This window comes from Stegodyphus dumicola, chromosome 3 (genome assembly GCF_044657685.1).
Source record: "Stegodyphus dumicola isolate Sdum_Otavi_A_Nest chromosome 3, ASM4465768v1".
Lineage (NCBI taxonomy): Eukaryota > Metazoa > Arthropoda > Arachnida > Araneae > Eresidae > Stegodyphus > Stegodyphus dumicola.
This window is the reverse complement of record NC_140770.1, coordinates 18477093-18498015: the sequence shown is the minus strand read 5'-3', so window position 1 is coordinate 18498015 and position 20923 is coordinate 18477093. Positions and strand designations below refer to the sequence as shown.

At 36.2% G+C, this 20923-nt stretch overlaps 1 protein-coding gene across 2 annotated transcripts in view; it reads right to left on the bottom strand.

Moving 5' to 3' along the window:
• Nucleotides 1–20923, bottom strand: part of LOC118199910 (uncharacterized) — a 42116-nt gene that overhangs the window by 5091 nt on the left and 16102 nt on the right. For both annotated transcript variants that reach the window (XM_035371781.2, XM_035371780.2), the window contains exons 2-3: nt 12509–12677; nt 4204–5778 (exon numbers count right to left, since the gene is read on the bottom strand). In XM_035371781.2, the coding sequence (XP_035227672.2) occupies nt 4204–5778; nt 12509–12662 (1729 nt within the window). In that variant the 5' untranslated portion in view covers nt 12663–12677. The remainder of the gene's footprint in view (nt 1–4203; nt 5779–12508; nt 12678–20923) is intronic.

The window sequence follows — 20923 nt, the reverse complement described above, 5'->3', positions numbered from 1 at the left end:
TAATTTTTTTTGAGGAAAAGAGCCTTTTATTCTGTCCTTCTTGTGCAGCTGATTGCAACCAAAAAGGGAAGTGCATAACTACATGTTATAGCAGTCTTCTATATAGAAAGTTCAACGTTCTGAAGCTACACTTTGTTACGCGAGATACACGTAGATATGTGCGTACAGGCGTCACGAAAAAAGTCTCTTTTCAATTCATTTTGTTAAGAAGAGTCCTTTATTCTGTCCTTAGGTACAGATGTCACGCAAAAACATTGTTAAATTGCATTCGATAGCGGTCAAAATGGATATTTTCGTTGAAATATGCTGCCTGAAACTTTTCGCGATTACAATACTTCCTTTTGACTCCGTACAAGGAAGTAAAACGGAAAAAAGAGAGTGCAGTTCCTTAGAATTCCTAAAATGGTTTCCTTTTAGGTCTACATTCATTAAAAAAGAAGTTATAGACCATTCAATTAGTCAGGAGTGATATCATAGCGAAAAGAATTAATATTTAAGGGGGTTGCGAAATGGGCAACCGTTGGCCTTATCCAAGGTTTTCGTATTTATTTTCCTAAAAATAATTACAAATCTTTTTTTTTTTTTTTTACCTGCTTTGTTATATCTGATAAGAAAAGGAATTAAAACAAGCAACTTTTATTTGTGTTTTGTGATGTATTCGACTTTCCTCAGCAAATCAGCAGATTTGCAAAGCACAAATTGTGTGGTTATAGCTGCATTTTTATACTGTTATTCCTGTACGCCAGAAGAAAGAAATGCGTGAACAATGCCTAAGAAAACCGGGCTTTTATGTTAAGTGTATTACACCACACATTATAAATTTCACGATTTTTTATTTATTAAACAAATCGCGAACAAGCAAACACCAGAAACAGACATTCTTCTTTATATACTATCGCTTGAGTTTTCATCGCAATTTGACGGTATTTCAGTTGTAAGAACGTAGATCACTGTTTTCTGTTAACGAGTCTGCGATAAATAAAAGGGTCTTCTACACTCTTTGCCTGTTGTGGTTTATCTTCCTTCCTGTGGGAAATTTCGCAAGCTACAAAACTTAAGTGGATCTAGCTACCATTTCATGATAGCAAAACATACTAGATCGCACAATATGTCTGTCTAATACCTCATAGATTCTTAGAGGGAGAATGAAATTTCAGAAAACTTCTGAGTATGAGGGAATAATCTGCAGGCAGAACGTAGGTCAGTGTTTATTGTTAACTAGTCTGCGATAAATAAAAGGGTCTTCTACACCCTTTACATGTTGTGGTTTATCTTCATTCCTGTGGGAAATTTCGCAAGCTACAAAACTTAAGTGGATCTAGCTACCATTTCATGATAGCAAAACATACTAGATCGCGCAATATGTCTGCCTAATACCTCATAGATTCTTAGAGGGAGAATGAAATTTCAGAAAACTTCTGAGTATGAGGGAATAATCTGCAGGCAGAGTGGTCCATAAGATGTTGTATTTCACAGAAGTGATTTCTGTGTTACTCAGCGCGTTAGCACAGCATCCAAATGTATCCGATAATATTTAGTTCCTCTTACTTAAGTGGCTATGATAAAAACTCATATTCGTCTTCCTCTAGCCATAATTCATAAATATTTTTATTTTTTTAGGTATATAGAATTCATTATTAGTCCAAAGGAGCAATTTGCCCTGAAGGACTATTAATTTCGTTTTGGCATTTTGCGTTGGTAACTATAAACGGCAAATCACTTTTCAAACTGTTGCCACCAAATATTATACCCCTGTTTTATATTTAAAGATATTTAAGAATGAAGAATCTGTATGAATGTATGTATGTTTCTCGCACTGTATTAAAACAACGGTACCTAGAGTCATCAAAATTTGAATAACGTGATCTTGCATAGAATATCGGCATGTGAAAGCCCTAATTTGAATTTGAAATTTGTTTTATTATCGATTTCATATTTTGTAACACTTCAACGAATTTTTTATTAAAAAACTAAACGATTTCAAAGGGAGCAAAGGCAACACTGTACGAAAAAAAAATTATTTCCAGGGCATGAGACTGTGTATCGGAAATTCTAAAAATATGCTCATTTTAAAATTATTTTGCGACGTTGCTGTTGAACTGAATTTTATGGTTTAAGTACGTAGAACATGATATTTAATAAATGAAGGTAACACACAAAACCTTAAATAAACGCCTCTTTGGACGTAATTTAAAATCTGAAGCCTTTCAGAATTTTTTTTTTTTTTCTTTGTATGTATTTTCTAGATTCTAAAGCTATTTTTCAGAATATCAATGTATTATATAGGAACATTATTGCAGAAAGAAATTATGAAAAAATGGCAAGATAAATGCGAAAGTGATAAAACCAAAAAAAACCATTTTTTCTAAAATGACATACTAATTTTTTCCCATTTTATCAATGGTGATTCATCTGCATATGTATGCATATACAATAAAAACGAATTTATATATATATATATACTAACGGTACAATGTAAAGTGTAATTGTTTTAGTACTATGCTAATTGATAGTGAAAGCAATAGATATTGTTTCACATTAAAAAATGTATATTAAATGCAAGTGAATCGAAAGTAATAAGAAATTTTCAGAATTATTCACGTAAAGCATTTAATAAGGTGATTTAACTTTTATCTAGTGCAATGTATCTAATCATTATATCAAAACTTTTGAAAAAACATGACTGAAACATGGGTCTGTTAAAAAAATTGGAAATTTCTACTTCAAATAAACCATATTCATTTATTCATCGTGTTTCTTGGAATTACTTTATATTCCGAATATAATTAACTGTAAGATCTGCGTTTCATCATTCGATCTCTTGCATTTATGAGTAGACACCACGTACAAAAATACTGCACTGTCCAGCCTTTGTTCAGCACCTCTCAGAGGAGTATTGAGTGGCCATAAGAATATTTATATATCTTGCAGGAGACTGATTGCTGGTTAGCCACAAATAATAGAAATTAAAATCGTTTGTTGTCAATAAATACCCTAGATGAAAAATCCCTTGACGACAAGTGCTGTTAGCTCATGTATCAACTACAAAACGGCAAACTGTAAGCAAATCTCTTGCTTTTAATACTAATTGACTGTTAAGAACTTTAACGGTTGTTCTTAACTTTAACTGTTAAGAAGACTGTTAGTTATAAAAATAATTTTACAGTATTACTAAGATCATAAAATTGCAATAAAAGCATTCGCTGAATGGGCCTTTTCTTTTGAGCAACAAAATTTATTAATATTGTTACGAAATGTAAAGGCGCGGTGAGATGGCTTCTCCGCAAAGCAGTTTTAGGGTTGCCATAAAATGGCAAGGGAAGGCAGGGCTACCACATTTGGCTAGAAATCACCCATTTGGCGACAAAATTGGCGATATCCCATGGACGGATGGAGAACCTTCTGGAACGAGTTCTTTCCGGTTTAGCCCAGAATGTTCTCGAACACAAGCCGAAAGCTATATAAACCTTACTGGTTCGTAGTCAGTTAGTGTGTGTGTGAGTGTGCCTCGTCGAGAAGGCGAGTGTGTGTGCCTCGTCTAGAGTGCGAGTTAGCCAATATCGAGTTGATGTCTCGTCTAGCGAGTCAATCCCTGCGGAGCCGATCGAGTTGACAGCCGGGCAGCGAGCGCCGAGTGGGTCGTCGAGTTCACCGAAGGAGTCTCTTAGTGTATCTCGGTTAGTGCATCGTCGAAAGAGCGTGTTGAGCTCCGGAAACGACTGAACCGAAGAATCAGGAGCTGTGCTCTGTGTGTCGTCGAGTGCATCGCGAGTTGTAGCGTGGACAGTCTCGAGAGTACGTGGAGTTCCGAGAACGACCGAGCACAGTCGGGAGCTGTAGTCTGGTGCTTCATAGTGAAGCTGTCTCCACCGTGAGAGCCTGATAACCTGAAGGTAGTGTCGCTGATTGTGTCAGCGTGTTTACAGTAGTTCTTCGACGACTGTAACGTGAATTCCGAGCTTCCTGATTAGTACTGGCCAAATAAAGTGTGTTTTGATGCTTCACCAAGTGCCGTCATTATTCACTCCAAATCCACACTAACCCCGTACGAACGTGAAGGAAGAAAATAACGTAATAACTGGTGTCAGAAAAGAAAAACGCAACAATATTAATTGTGATACTAATTTTATGATACCCCATAAAAAATTTCAAAAAAACAGTGGCATTTTTAAGATGGATATTTAAAAGAAAGTATTAACTCACCTAATCCTTCATGAGTTGAACATACGATAGCTTGAGTTGTGGCTTCTGTTCCAGGTTTCGCACTGAGTTTTCCAAAAGCAGTCACACCCGCATAAAATATGCCATACGTAAACCCATGCATGCATTCTATAGGAAGCACTAACCAGGGATTATAAAGGTTGCTGTACCAAAAGAATCTTACACAATATCCCATTAAAGCAAGGGTAAGAACATTCATGTACCCAATTCGTTTTATTATCCATCCAGAAAAAAACATGAATGGTATCTCTCCAATAAAGCATTGCAAAGTTTGAGTCAGTCCTGCTAAAAAACGAGTTCCTCCGATTGTGGTGAGAAACCAGACCAAATAGAACCAAACTATTCCTGTTCCAATTCCATTCATCAACACCCCAAGTTCAAAAATCAAAAATTCCTTCGATCTAAACACTGTGCCAACATCTTTTAATATGTTCTTGGAAAATTCTGGTTTAACCAAGTCTAATTTAGAGATAATGCACAGATCTACTGCGCACATGACAGCCATAACGCACCAGGCAGCTACATAGTCCCCAGTGTAATCATTCAAAAATCCAGCAAAAGGTGCTATTATTCCCCATCCAAAAGCACCCCATAATCTTAGTTGTCCGAAATCGGCACCTGTCTTTTGAATACTTTCGTAGCAAGCAGTGTCTGATAGGGTGAAAAGGGCATTAACACATGCTCCTGAAATCATGAGGATCAGCAGAAAAACCCAAAACTGGTAAGTGGCTAATAAAGATTTATGCGATGGCGTTTTATCTGTATCGTCTTTTTCAATTCTACAACAGAAACTGGTAAGCATTGAGTTTTTGTCTTTGCATAATAAAACAAAGGAGCTGTTAGGTTGAACTTGTGTGTTATTATCGTCAAATACGGCTGAAAAATTGCAGCATTCGTGTCCATATTTATTGGCACTAGCAGTTCCATTTTGAATATCACAACAGCATAATGAGCTTGAGGTTCCTTGTGAGTGCACGAAAGCAGTGGTCCTTGTAGAATATTCATCGTTCATACGAGATTCATCATTCGTTGAAATATTCATCTGTACACTACTACTATTAATATAAGTAGTGCATACATAGCGCAGACAAGAAGAATTATTTGAAGCAGGAAAACTATCAGAAGAATTACAGAAAAGGGTGCGAAGATCTGCATCTGTCATATTATGACAGATACTTTCATTTTTCTTTATTGTCTCTGAGGCAGACTTATTAATTTCACAAAAACGTTCTAGATTCATTGATAAGCAAAACGGGCTTATATTCTGATGAGTCATATTTTTACATACCATTGCTTCATCTGATTCTGTTTGGATTTTGTTTTCTGATGATATTGGCGGAAGAGCTAACAGAAGGAAGAGACATACTCCTTGAATGAGTATCAGAAATACTATGACTTGTTTGAGCTTGTTAAGGTAATCAACTATGTAACTGATGAGTAATTTGGTGACAATGTAACAAAACTGTTGTATTGTGAGCGCTAATGCCAAAGAACTTGCGTTGATTCCAAGTCTGAGTTGCGCAAAAATTGTTAAATATGGAAACACTGCACCAAAAGCTAAAAAAAAAAAACCAAAAGCAATTAATTCAAATAAGACACATTTAGCAATTGATAACAAGTGAATATATCAAATTTATTTAACATAAAATACAATAAAGAATGGACATGAGATAAGCAATATTTCATGCACTAAATAAATGCTATATACAGTGTCTCACAAAAGTGATACTGTAGTAAAATAAATTAATAAAACATGTAAAATTTTTTGTGGGTGTGTTTCCCACTTAAATTTAGTAACAATTATTACATAACATACATTTTCTCAAAATATTAAAATATTAATTTAATGAAAATACAATTGTTTAGAACGGAGCAAAAAATGGCTCACATAAGTGATGGGACACTTATTTTTCCATCAAATATTTATCCAAAAATTTTACTTTTTAAAAGGTGTTAATATTTTGTTGGATTTTCTTTTACTTTTAAAACATGATTTAATCTTCTTAGGATGGATTCGACTAATGTTTTTGTGATTTCTGGAGTGATTTTACCCCATTCTTCTTGAAGCACCGATTTTAATTGTTGTTTTGAAGAAATGGTGTGTTTGCGAATTCTTGATTCCAATTCTTGCCAAATATTCTCTATGGGATTTAAGTCTGGAGATTGTGGTGCTGTTTTTATTATTTCAGGACAGTTATACAGCAGTCTGAGTCTAACTCTAACGTTCAAAGCAGTGTGCTTGGGGTCATTGTCCTGGTAGAATTTAAAATCGTTATGAAGGTTCAATTTTCGTGCTGAAGATTTCAAATTTTGATTTAAAATGTCAACATACTTGTACTGATCCATTATACTGTCAATAAAAACAAGATTACCAACTCCAGCGGACGACATACACCCCCATACCATAACTCCTCCTCCACCATGTTTTACTGTTGGCACCAAGTTCTGTTTGCGAAATTCTTCCCTGAGTTTTCTCCACACCAAGATTCTACCATCAGAACCAAATATATTAAATTTACTCTCATCAGCAAATATAACTTCATTCCAGTAATCAGAATTCTTATTTATGTTGGATTTTGCGAAAGCCAGTCTGAGTTTTCTATTCTTTTCACTTACGAAGAATTTTTTTCCTGGCTGCTCTACCGTGATATCCAGCAGATTGAATTACTCTTCTAATAGTCTCAGGATTAGCAATTACTCCAATGCTTGTAAATCCGCAGCAACTTTAGGAGTACTCATTCTTGGATTTTTTTTTTTTAATATTTCGAATGATAATTCGCTTTATTCCATTGGATAGCTTTGATAGTCGGTCAGGTCTTCTTTTATCCTGAATCATATGATTCTTTTTATATCGTTTAATGATATTAAAAACTGTTGAATGACTCAAGTTAACTGTTTCAGCAGTTTCTCTAATAGATTTTCCACGTTCAATATGCAAATTAATAACTAATTTTCGAATTTCAGGCAAAGTTTCTTTTCGTTTAGCATTCATGGCTGCACAGAGCTAAAAAACACAAAAATTCCAAAACAAACTGGAGAGAAATACTACAGACGATTTTATAAATTATTGCCAATTGCTCTTGAGTAAAAATAAAAAACCCCAAAAATATTTTTATTATAGTACGTAGTAGTATCCAATGGTGTCCCATCGCTTATGTGAGCCATTTTTTGCTCCGTTCTAAACAATTGTATTTTTATTAAATTAATATTTTAATATTTTGAGAAAATGTATGTTATGTAATAATTGTTACTAAATTTAAGTATGAAACACACCCACAAAAAATTTTTACACCTTTTTTTAATTTATTTTATTACAGTTTCCTTTTGTAAAGCACAAGTGTCCCATCACTTTTGTGAGACACTGTATAGCATGGTGGTAAAATTCGAAGCTATTTTTTAGTGTAAATTACTTTCTAGACATTCATTTATTACCTAAATAAAATTTCAGCTCATATTCGTAAATAATCTTTACTACAGACTTGTGCATAATTAGAAGCAAGATGCGTTTATTAACGATATCTTTTAATTATTTATTCTTAACGAGAACAGGAACAGTTATTACAGCGAGTACATTTTGCGTATAAGCGTTTTTCAAATCTTGGAATATGCCAGTTGCCAATTATCCAAAATAAACTTATACATTATTTTCATGTTGCCAGATCTAACAGATTAACATAGTAAATGAACAAATAACAAAAATGCGACGGGAAAATGCTCTGTCAGCCAAACGATAGAGTTATAAGTACGGAACAAGACTCATTAGATAATATAATCTGCGTTTATAATACTCGTACTATATTACTACGTTGTTTTACTCATAATTAAATAATCTGCGTTTTTAACATTTATCATGTTTTAATGTTAATTAAGTGTTTTAACAAAAGCTTTTGAATAACAGTTCCGCATAATTTACAAAAATTCTTAATTTTTTTTTTTTTTTTTTTTTTTTTTTTTTTTTTTTTTACCATAATCAAAGAAACCAAACCAAACCTATACCACTCTGTCTGGTGGAATAGATTTTTCGATCTGTTTTAAGTCTGTGTAGTCAGAGTACCATAACAAACTGTTCGGTTTATATACTGTGTTGCTATTAACCATTGAATACCCTTAAGAATTTTTTTAGCTGAAGTTATTCTGGTGTCAGAATGACGAATGTTTACCTTTTTCCCCGTCAGGCTTCTATCATTCGAGGAATATGTTTTACTAAATTTCCGTACATTTCTGTAGGCACCTTTGTTCCATTCCTTCTGCGACATGGCGAACAATTTTGTTGTGGTTTTGAAACGGCTTGATCTAACTTACAAGCGGCAATCTTAACTCCCATAGGTGTTCGAATAAATTACCACTTTAGGTCCATGGATTTACAAGGATTAGGTCCATGGATTTACATTTTCTACCATTTCTTCACACCATTTGTTTACACCATTTTATGTTGTTCACACCATTTTACATTGGGTCATTTGGAATGAATAAATGTAATAAATGAAAAATAAAATATATGTGTGTGCAAAATCTTTTGTTTGTTTTATTTGTTCTATAACATCCTCACACTTCCGTTAGTAATCCTACGCATTAAATACCAGCGGCTGTTTAAAGTAAACCGTCATCTTTTTAATCTAATTTTAGGTTTTACATTGATATGTTTCTTCTATTGAGGAACGCCCTCGTAATTATGGATACACCATTGTCGAAATTTCTAAAAGAGTTATAAACCGTTCATAATGAACTTTTTGCCTTATCGACATTATGAACAGTTCATAAACAAACTTTTGCATTTTTCCGAAATACAGAGTTATGAAAATACGTTTTTTTACAATTTTAGTTATATTAAATTAGTTACGTTCCATTGTTATTTGAAGTAGATTTTTTTGTCATTAATGTTATCATTCGGGTAATATTATCAAAATAGCTGTCAACGAACATGCCCACATTAAGCTGCACCTACTGCACTGAAACGGTAGCAAAGATATGAGTAAACTCTAGCTATGAATGTATGGAAAGAGCACTTATGAGAAGAAAAATGATATCAATTCACACATATGTTATAAATATCTAAAACTTTTAGTAGTTTTCAAACTATTATAATTAAGACTCATAAGGTATTTCTCCCACCTTCTTAGCATGTCTTCGTGGTGCACTGGTCAGCACGCTTGACCGCGCATTCGAGAGGTCTGCGGTTCGATTCCCGGCGAAGGCGTTCCATATTTTTCATCTCTCCTGCTTCCAATTAACCTGATATCTCTACAGTGGCGCCCGAACTAAAAGGGTGTTGGATGATGATTTGACAATTGGGTCTCCTAAAAACCGCACTCGCCCTTTAAAAGGGGGAATACATAAGGTATTTCTTCCACCTTCTTAGCATGCCTTTGTGGTGTAGTGGTCAGCAAACTCGGCGTGTATTCGAGAGGTCCGTGGTTCGAGTCCCGGCGAGAGCATTGCTCATTTTTCATCTCTCCTGCTTCGAAATATCTAAATGTCTGTATAGACTAATAAAATTCGTAACGCTTAAATGCAGAATTAGATTAATTGATATATTTATATTCGTATTTGATGTAAAATTTATTAGTTTATGAGTATTATATGGCCTCTTTCTAAGTGTAGAAATCACCATGATACTCTTCTCTTATAGGGGCCAGATTCAGAAATGCATGTATACATGCATGTATTTATGTATGTATGCGTTCATATGTGCATGTATGTATGGATGTATGTGTCAGTGGCGTTGTTAGGGGGACAAGGGAGACATCTGTCTCTGGGCGCAGCCATCCAGGGGCGCCAAATTCATGTTACGAAGTCTTAGAATGAAATTTATTTTCATTCTTGCGCATAGAAAGAGGCGCAAGATCTTCAGTTGTCCCAGAGCGCTGAAAATCCTAACTACGTCTCTGGTGTGTGTTTATGTATGCATGTACGTACGTATGTATGTGTGTGTATATACACATACATATACAAACATACATACGTACGTGCATGCATACATTTCTAAATCCGGTGCCAAGAACAAAAGAGTACCAACATAATTTGTTGGAAGGAAAACGTTTTGACATTCATCTACGATCTTAAATCCAACAAAATTCACACTGTTGATTTTATGAATATATGCTTGGAATTTCTATACAAAAGTACAAGTATCCTTACCGTAGTGGCTCTCACTTTGTTTTGTTCCATGCCCCCCTTTCAAAACTGCTAGACAAGCATCCCACCTTTCCAAAACTCAAAAAGTACGTATACGTTTTGTGGAGACATTATGTTAATTGGAAAAGCCGGAGAGGTGAAAAATGAGCAACTGCCTTCGCCGGGAATCGAACCACGGACCTCTGGAATACCGGCCCAGCGTGCAGAACCACTACACCACGAAGGCACGCTAGGAAGGCGGGAGAAATACCATATATACTCTCCTTTTAACAGGCGACTGGGGTTTTTAGGGAACACAATCGCCAAAGCCTGTGTGAGGAGAATTATCATCCAACACCTTTTTAGTTCGGGTGCCACTGTAGAGGAAATAGGTATTTTTGGAAGCAGGCAAGATGAAGAATGAACAAACGCTTTCGCCGGGAATCGAACCACGGTTCTCTGGAATACCGGCCCGAATATATTTAAGGCTGTTAATATGTAATCCTTATGCTATACTATATCATATCATGTTCTGTCTACGCTACGCTATGATATGTCATCATGCAATGCCCACCTGTCGCATAGGTCATGCCACACTTCGAATTGTATGTTGTAAATATGAAACCTCAATATGTTATGTTGCTATGTGTTATTTATGCTTAACTATGTTATATCGCTATACTATGTCCACCTGTCGTGTAAGTTACATTACGTTGTGTATTTAATGTTGTAAATATGTTATGTCGTTATGCAATGACTACATTCTATACTATGTCACGTCGAATGCTATGCCATGTCATGTCTATGCTGAGCTATGTTATGTGGCCATGCAATGCTCTCCTGTCGTGTAGGTAACGCAACGCTAGGTATTTTATGTTGTAAACATGTTATGCTCTAGATGGAGCGGATCACGGACTATACCCGATTAGTCTTTGAAAGCCATCCGGGTGTCCGGCCCTGCTGTCAGCTGTGTGGAATACCAGCCCAGCGTGCAGAACCACTACACCACGAAGGCATGCTAGGAGGGCGGGAGAAATACCTTATAGTTTTATAAGATATTTTCTTCTTCCTTTTGTATGTCTTCGTACTATAACTGGAAGCATATTCGAAGCGTATTCGGAAAGTCCGGAGTTCGAATCCCGGAAGGGCATTGCACATTTTCATGCCCTTGCATCGGTATTACCTAATAACTCTACAATTTTTTTAGATTTAGATTATTTAACGGCACAGCAGAAAGCTGGGAGAGTCCGGCTAACCGTATTTACCCCTCTGAAATTATGAAATTCCCCTTAGGAGAAATTCTCTCCGCCTGCTTTAGAACTTTTACTTTGGCAAGTACCCAACTATTCAAACCCTTACCAATGAAGGCACCGGACATGCGAATCCAATGGATTTGAATACCAAAGCAATTAAAACACAATAACACGCCGAAGAAATACTAATTCAGAAGTCAAACAACAAAAATCAGCGTTATATTTTCAAAATTTTCACAGGACTATTTTCGATGGTTTTACCGAACCACCATCCTCAGCTGCAAAACCGCAAATGAACAAGATAGGAAATAACGTTTAGATAAGATAAGAAAGCCTGGACAAGAATAAGCAAATGGCGCCATCTGTTGATGAAACCAGAACTAAAACATAATTTCTTTAAAGGCCGAGGGCAAAGATGGATTGGAATTAGGATCGTTAACTAGAACAGAACGATTTTTTTGAATGTGAAATGCCTCTAGAAAATCCAGTTCTCCAACGGAAGATGTTTTTTGAATAATTTTGAATTTGTTTTGATGTTCAAAAACATCTTCCATTGGAGAACTGGATTTTCTAGAGGTATTTCACATTCAAAAAAATCTTTCTGTTCTAGTTAACGATCCTAATTCCAATCCATCTTTGCCTTCGGCCTTTAAAGGAATTATGTTTTAGTTCTGGTTTCATCAACAGATGGCGCCACTTGCTTATTCTTGTCCGGGCTTTCTTATCTTATCTAATTATTATTTCCTATCTTGTTCATTTGCGGTTTTTCAGCTGAGGATGGTGGTTCGGTAAAACCATCGAAACTCCTGTGAAAATTTTGAAAATATAACGCTGATTTTTGTTGTTTGACTTCTGAATTACCAAAACAATGTTCGAAAAAAAATTCATCTGGAAATTAAGATAAAATTCGTTTACCTTACCTCCTATAAACAAGAAGAAATGAAATTTGAAAGCCAAGGTCTCTTTATTGATACTCCAAAATTTCTTATTAGTCTTTGCATTCGCGGCTTCAACTGTGCCCCCATTCACCACGCATGCTTTGTTGTCGCCGGTTTTTTCCGTTGCATCCGCCATCTTTATTTCTTAAATCTAAAAAAGAGAAAAGGATTTGCTGCAAATGTCTATCCAAGGAAAATTTAAAAGGTTGATATACAATATATGCAATTTTCCCTTTAGGGATTATCTACAAAAGAAATAAAATGTTCAGAAACAAAACATGCAAATAAATCTTTTCGAATGACAGCTACTCTCGAACACCGATATAACGCATTTCAAGGAATCGAAAATTTGGTTCTCTGTGTCAGCTCGTTCCCTATACGCAATCCGATAAGGGGAAAAAAAAAAAAATTCCAGAATTGTTAAGCTGGGAACCATAGTCTACTAGATGAACCTTTTCTTGGAACGTCTGTAAAGTTCTACGAGGATGTCCTGCAAAACCTGGTAGAATAAAATCCCGTTGTAACTATTGAGAATTAATAAAGGATGAAGGAGAGTATATTTTAAATACAAAATCTGATGTAGACACGACAAGATTTCCTTGTACAGACTTTTAAAATATACGCATTTTTTGTTTCACTTCATTTAAACTTATTATCTTGGAATGACTCTAACTTAACTAAACGATCCCTCGAGGCAAGTTGAAAATGACATAAAAAATTCCAATTTTTTTTAAATTAAATGTCTCCGTTAATTTTTATCGTATGGGAATATCTTCTTATAATTTTATTTTTTTCAAAACAAATATAAAGCTGTCCCACATATATGTATAGGAAAGGAACACTGCGTTAAAAGTTAGATTTCGTTACTTGTCGTAAATTAATCTTTTTTATATTGGCATTGGAAATACAGAAATCTTTTTGTCATATAAATTACAGGGTGCGGCAGAGAAACCACATTATTTTGAAAATGAATAACACAAATAGTATAAGCGATATCAGTTTAATTTTTTGGCTAATCTTTAGAATATGGTAATAGGTAGTTTGGCGACATTTTGGTAAGGCAATAAAGGTTACTAGCTAGGACTTAAGCAATAATCTGAGAAGTGCACATTTCCAATCACAGATTATTTTGTCTCAGAGAAATGAGAGATCATGAGACATTTAATGTGACATTTTCCGGAAAATTCCGATCGTGATTTTAGCTAATAAGCACTTAGAAACTATTTCGCCGCTAAAGTGCAGAATCGCCAGCTTATTTGTTTCGCGCTTTTTTACAAGAGTAAGAAGAATTGGAATTTTGTCAATTTTCTTTGACCTTTTTAAGTGAAAATAGGTCGATGTGTACATAGATAAAGTCAAGAGTGTCCGAAATGCCATTTTTGTCCAATTCTGGGATATTTTTTAAGTGAAAATAGGTCGACGTGTACATGGATAGCGCGTATGTGCAATTCTTAAAAACGCGGGAAGCAGTTTGCGATTCTGCACTTTCTCCCAATTTCGCACCTAATCTTTGTCATGATTAAGCATTTTTGTTCCATAAAAGTTCTAGTATAAGCGTAATTCGGCTAGCAGATTGTTGGAAAAAAACGTTGAGTAAAAAAAAAAAAAAAAAAAATACCTTTACTTCGTGAAAACAAAATGGCGTCCAAAACAAAACTAGCAGGTTGCTGTAGCAGGCTTGGTCGCCAAATTTTCGCCAAAAAATCGCCAAATTACCATAATGTAAAGATTCTCCAATTTTTTTTTTTTTTTTTCCAAGTTATAGAGAGACACTTAAAGTTTTTTATTATTATTATTATTATTGCGGTTTAAAAATAATATCATTAACGTGGCCTTCGTTCTGGTCAATGTATTGAGATAGTCGAGTTTTGAAGTTTCTTTTCACTTTTACCATCATACCAACGGGCATGTTGTCGATAGCAGCTTGAATATTGTTCTTCAGTTGAGCCAGGGTCTTTGGACGTTAGAGATTTCAGATAGCCCCACAAAAGAAATCTCACGGGGCTAAATCAGGCGAGCGCGCTGGCCACTGACGATCGCCTCGTAGGGAGATAAGGCGTCCAGGGAAATGTTCTCCAAAAAATCATGGTCCAATGATGCCTATTCTGGACAATGCACACCAAACAGTCAAACGTTCTGTATGGAGGGGCTGCTCATGAAATTCTCGGGTATTCGTGCCACTCCATTATCGCATGTATTGCTTAATGCATGCTCTTCCCCCCGTAGAGAACTCTGCGAAGCTACTGGCTAGGATCTGTACCTAGGCAGTCTCGTCTACGGGGGTATAAAATTTATGAACTTGGTGGTTCTGAAGACCTTGAGAAAGGTCACTCATTAGCCGGCCCCGGGGTCTGGCATGTCCTGAGTGGTACGGCTCTGATAGCGGGGGGTGGCCCCCGGCTATCAGAGCGACCCACTGCGACGGGACCACCGCGACGTCCACTGCCACGGGCCCACTGCGACGGGCTCTCCCAAGCGACTGGCAGGTAGCAAATCGAATGACTAGTGCCAGGCAGTTGACCAGGAACGACCAGGACCAGCGAACTACCAGGACCAGGCTTCGCCAGGCGGTGGGCCCTCTCCTGGAGAGGTTGAATCTCCGCGACGGGCTCCAAAGGGAGAGGTGGACCGGTAATGCTGTTAAGTCTAGCGAAGCCCGGGAATGCCCAAATTGCTAGTTAATGCATGCTGTAACCGGAAAGATGAAAATGAGCCTCATCGCTAAAGAACACAAGGGCATCATGTGGCGTATTGTCAAGAACGGCTTTGTATGCATTTTTTAGTGAAAGAAAATCACGTTTTGCACCACTGCCAATTTATATGGATGAAAATGCAGTACGTTGAAAAGTACAACTCCACGGAGAACGCACGCTCCTCTCTCGTTCACTGCCTGATCGGTACTAAGCCTACATGACATAAAACTTTAGATACCGCTCTTTTCAATGAGCGCCACCCCACCCTTCTCGGAATAAATGTCGTTAGATGGCGCGCGTTTCAAATAAGGAAGTTTCCCTGCCGCACCCTGTACTTCTGTTAACAGAAAGTATATGACTACCATCAACGACTGCGAAAATAAAGGCCCGGCAAGGAACTTTTAAGCTGGATAAGGGGGAAGATTTTAGATATATATATATATGGTGTTGCTGATTCCAATAAAAAATATTTGATGCGGACGCTACATGAGTTCTTTGTACCGAATATTAAATTACACGCATTTTTTGCTGCATTCCATTTAAACTTATTTCCTCGCAATTCATTAGAGATACATTTTTCATTCAATTAACTCATTTATCATTTCCCGCCAAGGCAAAAATACATAAATCCTCAAAATATCTTTATTAAAAATTGAAAAATATAGAAAAAAGTAAAACACCAAATATAATTAAAGCAATGAAAAACAAATTTTACGATTAACGTTAGAGTTTCTACTCAAGAGCAAGCAATTCTACCACCAGGGAAAAAGGCAGATTTTTTGGTGCACAAAACTTTAAAGTTTACTTTTGATTCCACTCGGCAAAAAGACACTGAAGATGCAAAAACTGAGTTCACTATTCTGCTATATAAACAAATATGACTGCTGTGGTAAAAAAAAATGTATCTTAATCGCACTTAAATACCTTTTAAATTGTTAATAATTCTGCAACTATTGCATGCACATTAACAAAAGGCATAAAAACCTCAACCGGAAAATAAGAACAATATAATTCTATCATTTTGATAGCAAAAACTCCACAATTTACCAACATATAAGAATAAAAATAACTGCGCTCATAGATCCGGGTAACACATTGGGTACACACAACACACACGCATATATATGTAAGAAAAATAAAGAATGCTCGTATAAAAGATTAAATTAGCAACGTAAATTTCCCTTCTTAATTATAAAAATAGTAACCTCTCTCTGCACTGCGCCATCTCTAGATTAATCCATGTCATATGAATCTTACATAATTCTGGTGATGTAAATGGAACTAAGACTCAAGCAGCCAATAGTAACTGCCTCTTTACGCTTTGGCCTGGGTGGACTGCTGTCTGTCTGTTGCTTTGCTGCAAAGTTATCAAAAATGTAAACCTCTTGGAATAGGCACAATTAATGTGCCAACTAGTTTGTGGCCGCAACATGTTTGCTGAAATAAAAAAGGAATATCGAATCTGCCTTCACCTTCAATTTCCTATTCATTATGAATCAACACTTCTACACCATCAAAATTCCTGCTAGTCTTCACTTCTAAGTTTGATTTTGTTACACACACACACACATATATATATATATATATATATATATATTGGTGCGGCCCACAGTAACCAAAAAGGGAGGTGCACAACTATATGTTATAGGAGTCCCATATCAACGTTCTGAGGTACTCACTTTTGAGTAATGTGTGATACATACATACTTACATATAGAAGCCACGAAAAAAATCTCTTCTGAATCCAATTTAAATCAGTTTTATAATTCGTTTGGGGAAAAAGAGCCTTTTAGTCTGTCCTTACGTACAGATGTCACGCTATCGAATACAATGTTAAATTGTATTCGACAGCGGTCAAAATGGATATTTTCGTTGAAATATGATACCCTGAATTTTTCGTGATTACAATACTTCTTTTACTTTGTACAAGGAATAAAAAGAGATGTGCACGTCTAGATTTTCTAGCAGTCCCATGCAGAAAATTTCAACGTTCTGCGCCTAATCGTTTTTGAATTATGCGAAACGCATACGCACATACGTACGCATAGACGTAATGAAAAGAATTCATTTTTCACTCATGTCCAAAAATTAAGGATAATTCGGAGTCACGCGGAAATCGAACTCTAAAATAAATATATCACCTGTAAAATCACTACACACATCTTCAAGAATCATATGCAAATTTCAGGAAGTAACCAGATGACACCGATGGTACGTCACAATGACGAGAGTGTAAGAGAGTGATATATAAGGAATACAGGCAAAGAAGTAAAATTGTTCGCAGGCGCTTTCAGTGCAATAACCGAATAGTTATGACGCAAAGGACGCATTTGGATGATTTTTTACGTGGTAGAATTATCTGCTGTCTGGAATGGGGCGTACCCAACTGGAAGTATCAGACGAACTTGGAATTGCCCAGAGTGTTATCTTTAGGCTTTGGCAACGATTCCAAGATGATGGTAATGTGAGTAGACGTTACACCACAGGTCGCCCCAGAGTTACAACGCCGAATGAGGACCCGTATTTGGCAGTTACTGCCAAAAGAAACAGGCGGAGCACAGCCTCAGACCTGTCTCGTCAGCTCTCTTCAGCCACTGGTACGACAATTTCAAGGCAGACCGTGTACAGACGCTTAGGGCAGATTGGTCTATATGCTCGTAGACCTGTCAGATGCGTTCCACTTACTGCAACTCACTGTCGCCTGCGGTTAGCCTGGAGTAGAGAGCATGCATTATGGACACCGCAACAGTGGGCTTGTGTGATGTTTTCCGACGAGTCCAGGTTTAGCTTGCAGTCTGATTCTCGCCGGATTTTCATATGGTGAGCTCCAGGTACCCGTTACCACCAAGAAAACATCATTGAACGACACCGTTACGGTGGTGCAGGAGTGCTCGTTTGGGGTGGAATTATTCTGGGTTCCAGAACTGACCTGCATGTTCAAATTGGAACCACGACAAGCCAAATCTATCGGGACGTCATTTTGGAAAAACATGTACGTTTGTTTCGGGGCGCCATGGGCGTGCAATTTGTGTTTATGGATGACAACGCCCGTCCTCACCGTGCAAACATCGTAAGCGAATGCCTTCAATCGGAGGTTACCACCCGTATGGACTGACCAGCATTCTCACCGGACTTGAATCTAGCAGAGCACGTGTGGGACATCCTTGGCCGACGAGTTGCCGCTCGTCAGCCTCCTCCTACATGTCTACCGGAACTTCGGAGAGCATTGCTTTTTGACTGGTGTAATATCCCCCAAGATCAGATCGATAATTTGATACTCAGCATGCCTAGACGTTGTACGGACTGTATTGCATCGTCTGGGAGACATACAATGTATTAACAATCATACCAAGCATGTAATATTGGTTTTCTGTAAATAAGTGTTTTTTGTAATTTGATGCAGGGAGAAAAAATCGCTAATTTTTTTAATAATATCAAACATATAGCATCCTTTTTTGCTCTTTACCTTTTGTTTAATAAATAAGCTTTACAAATAAGTCAAATTTGTTTTGCTTCTAACTCTTCCTTTGCCTGATTTTGCATTATTCTTAATTTATGGTCATGAGTGTAAATTCCTTTTACAATCCGTTTTAGGAAAAAAAAATACTTTATTCTTAAAATGAGCTTATCTTTAGAATTTCGGATACAGAGACTCCCGCGCTGGAGATGAAAATGTTTTCTCTGTACAACGGTGCCATGGCTCGCTTCGAAATCCTTGAGTTTGTTAATCAAAAATTCGTTAAAGTTTTACAAAATAGGGAATCGATAATAAAACAAATTCCAAATTTTATATTTGGGCTTCCACATGCCCATATTCGCAGTAGGATTACGTCATTCAAATTCGATGGCTCTCTGTACCGTTGGTTTATCACAATGCGAGAAATATACATACCATTTATGCAGATTTTTCGTTATTTAATTTCTTCAAATATAATGCAGGACTCTAACATTTGGTGGCAACAGTTTGAAAAGTGAAACGGATATTAAATAGTGAACCAACGCAAAATCGCAAAACGAAAACAATAGTCTTTCAGGGACAAAGCTTCTTTGGACTAATTAAAAATGAAGTAAAATTATGATACATAACGGTATGTTTTTGTGCAAATTTTCGGTTGGGAACCGTTCATTGCATAGTTCTTAAGTTAGGAAATTGGCGTGAATTGTATACAGGTATAACGCTAAGTGAAGTTGTATAATTTACTTTTAGTGGAATGATGCTAATACACAGGTATTTCTCTGTAGAAATAGAGCGCCTTCTAATTTTAAGTAGAAAATAGCTGAAAATGATTGCAACGTCTACCGTAAAATTTTAACTTCCATATTTCAGATTGTGTAACCTTGACTTAAAAAAAAAGTATGTAATTTGCATTTTATCTTTGTTACTATGAAATTTATTTTGAGCTTTTTCGAACACTAATACGGCAGCCTATAGCTGAAATATAATCCTAAATAGCATAAATGAAATAAATATGATAAATTTGGGTATACGAGAAAAATTGTGTTTTAAAAATTTATTCAGACTTCCTAAGATATATAATATAATATACGATGAAGTGATAACTGGAAACACATTTAAAATTGCACTGCTGGATTTAACATTTAGAACTTGTAGAGACATTATGTAATTTTAGAAGAATGCAAGATGAAAAATTAGCAACGCCTTCGCCGGGAATCGAACTGTGGACCTCTCAATTACGCGCTGAGCGTGCAGAGCACTACCCTCCCGAAGGGACGCTAGGAAGACGGGAGAAATACTTTATAAACTTATGCTTCAAAACCCTAATAATCTAGAGTAAAGTGAAATATCTTGCTTTGATATTTATGGGTAGATGAGCAGAACACAAATATAGGTACCTGCTTCTGTTTAATTCTAAATATGAAATAATTTCGAGAACGTTAAGTAGAAGAAGAACAAGAAGCTGAAGAACACATTTTAAGAAATGTTTGGCAAAGCATATCTTCATATATTTATCTAATAAATGAGGAAATGATTTCTAAATCTCTTTACAATTTTTTATATACTTTTAAGTGATCCACTTTATTCGGGTAGCTGAAATTGAATAATAATTGCCCTGATATTTATGGGTAGATGAGCAGAACACAAATATAGGTACCTGCTTCTGTTTAATTCTAAATATGAAATAATTTCGAGAAAGTGAAGAACACATTTTAAGAAATGTTTGGCAAAGCATATCTTCATATATTTATCTAATAAACGAGGAAATGATTTCTAAATCTCTTTACAATTTTTTATATACTTTTAAGTGATGCACTTTATTCGGGTAGCTGAAATTGAATAATAATTGCCCTGATATTTATGGGTAGATGAACAGAGCACAAATATAGGTACCTGCTTCTGTTTAATTCTAAATATGAAATAATTTCGAGAAAGTGAAGTAGAAGAAGAAAACGAAGCTGAAGAACAAACACATTTTAAGAAATGTTTGGCAAAGAATATCTTCATATATTTGTAAGGATCTTAAGTTTTACTAACGTTTATTTTATTTTAAATCTTTACTATCACTTCTTATTTTCTACTTCCGGCCAGAATTATAAGCGTGAAGGAGTTTATGCAAAGTTGTCTGGCGAACGCCAAGTATTTAAGTGTGGCCTTTTTGCCAAGCAGAAGAGAGGAAGCAGTGAGTTCGAAGCAGGCCGCTTACCTTAGAAGTTACGCAGTTGCTATTTGCCTTCCAGGCCAGAG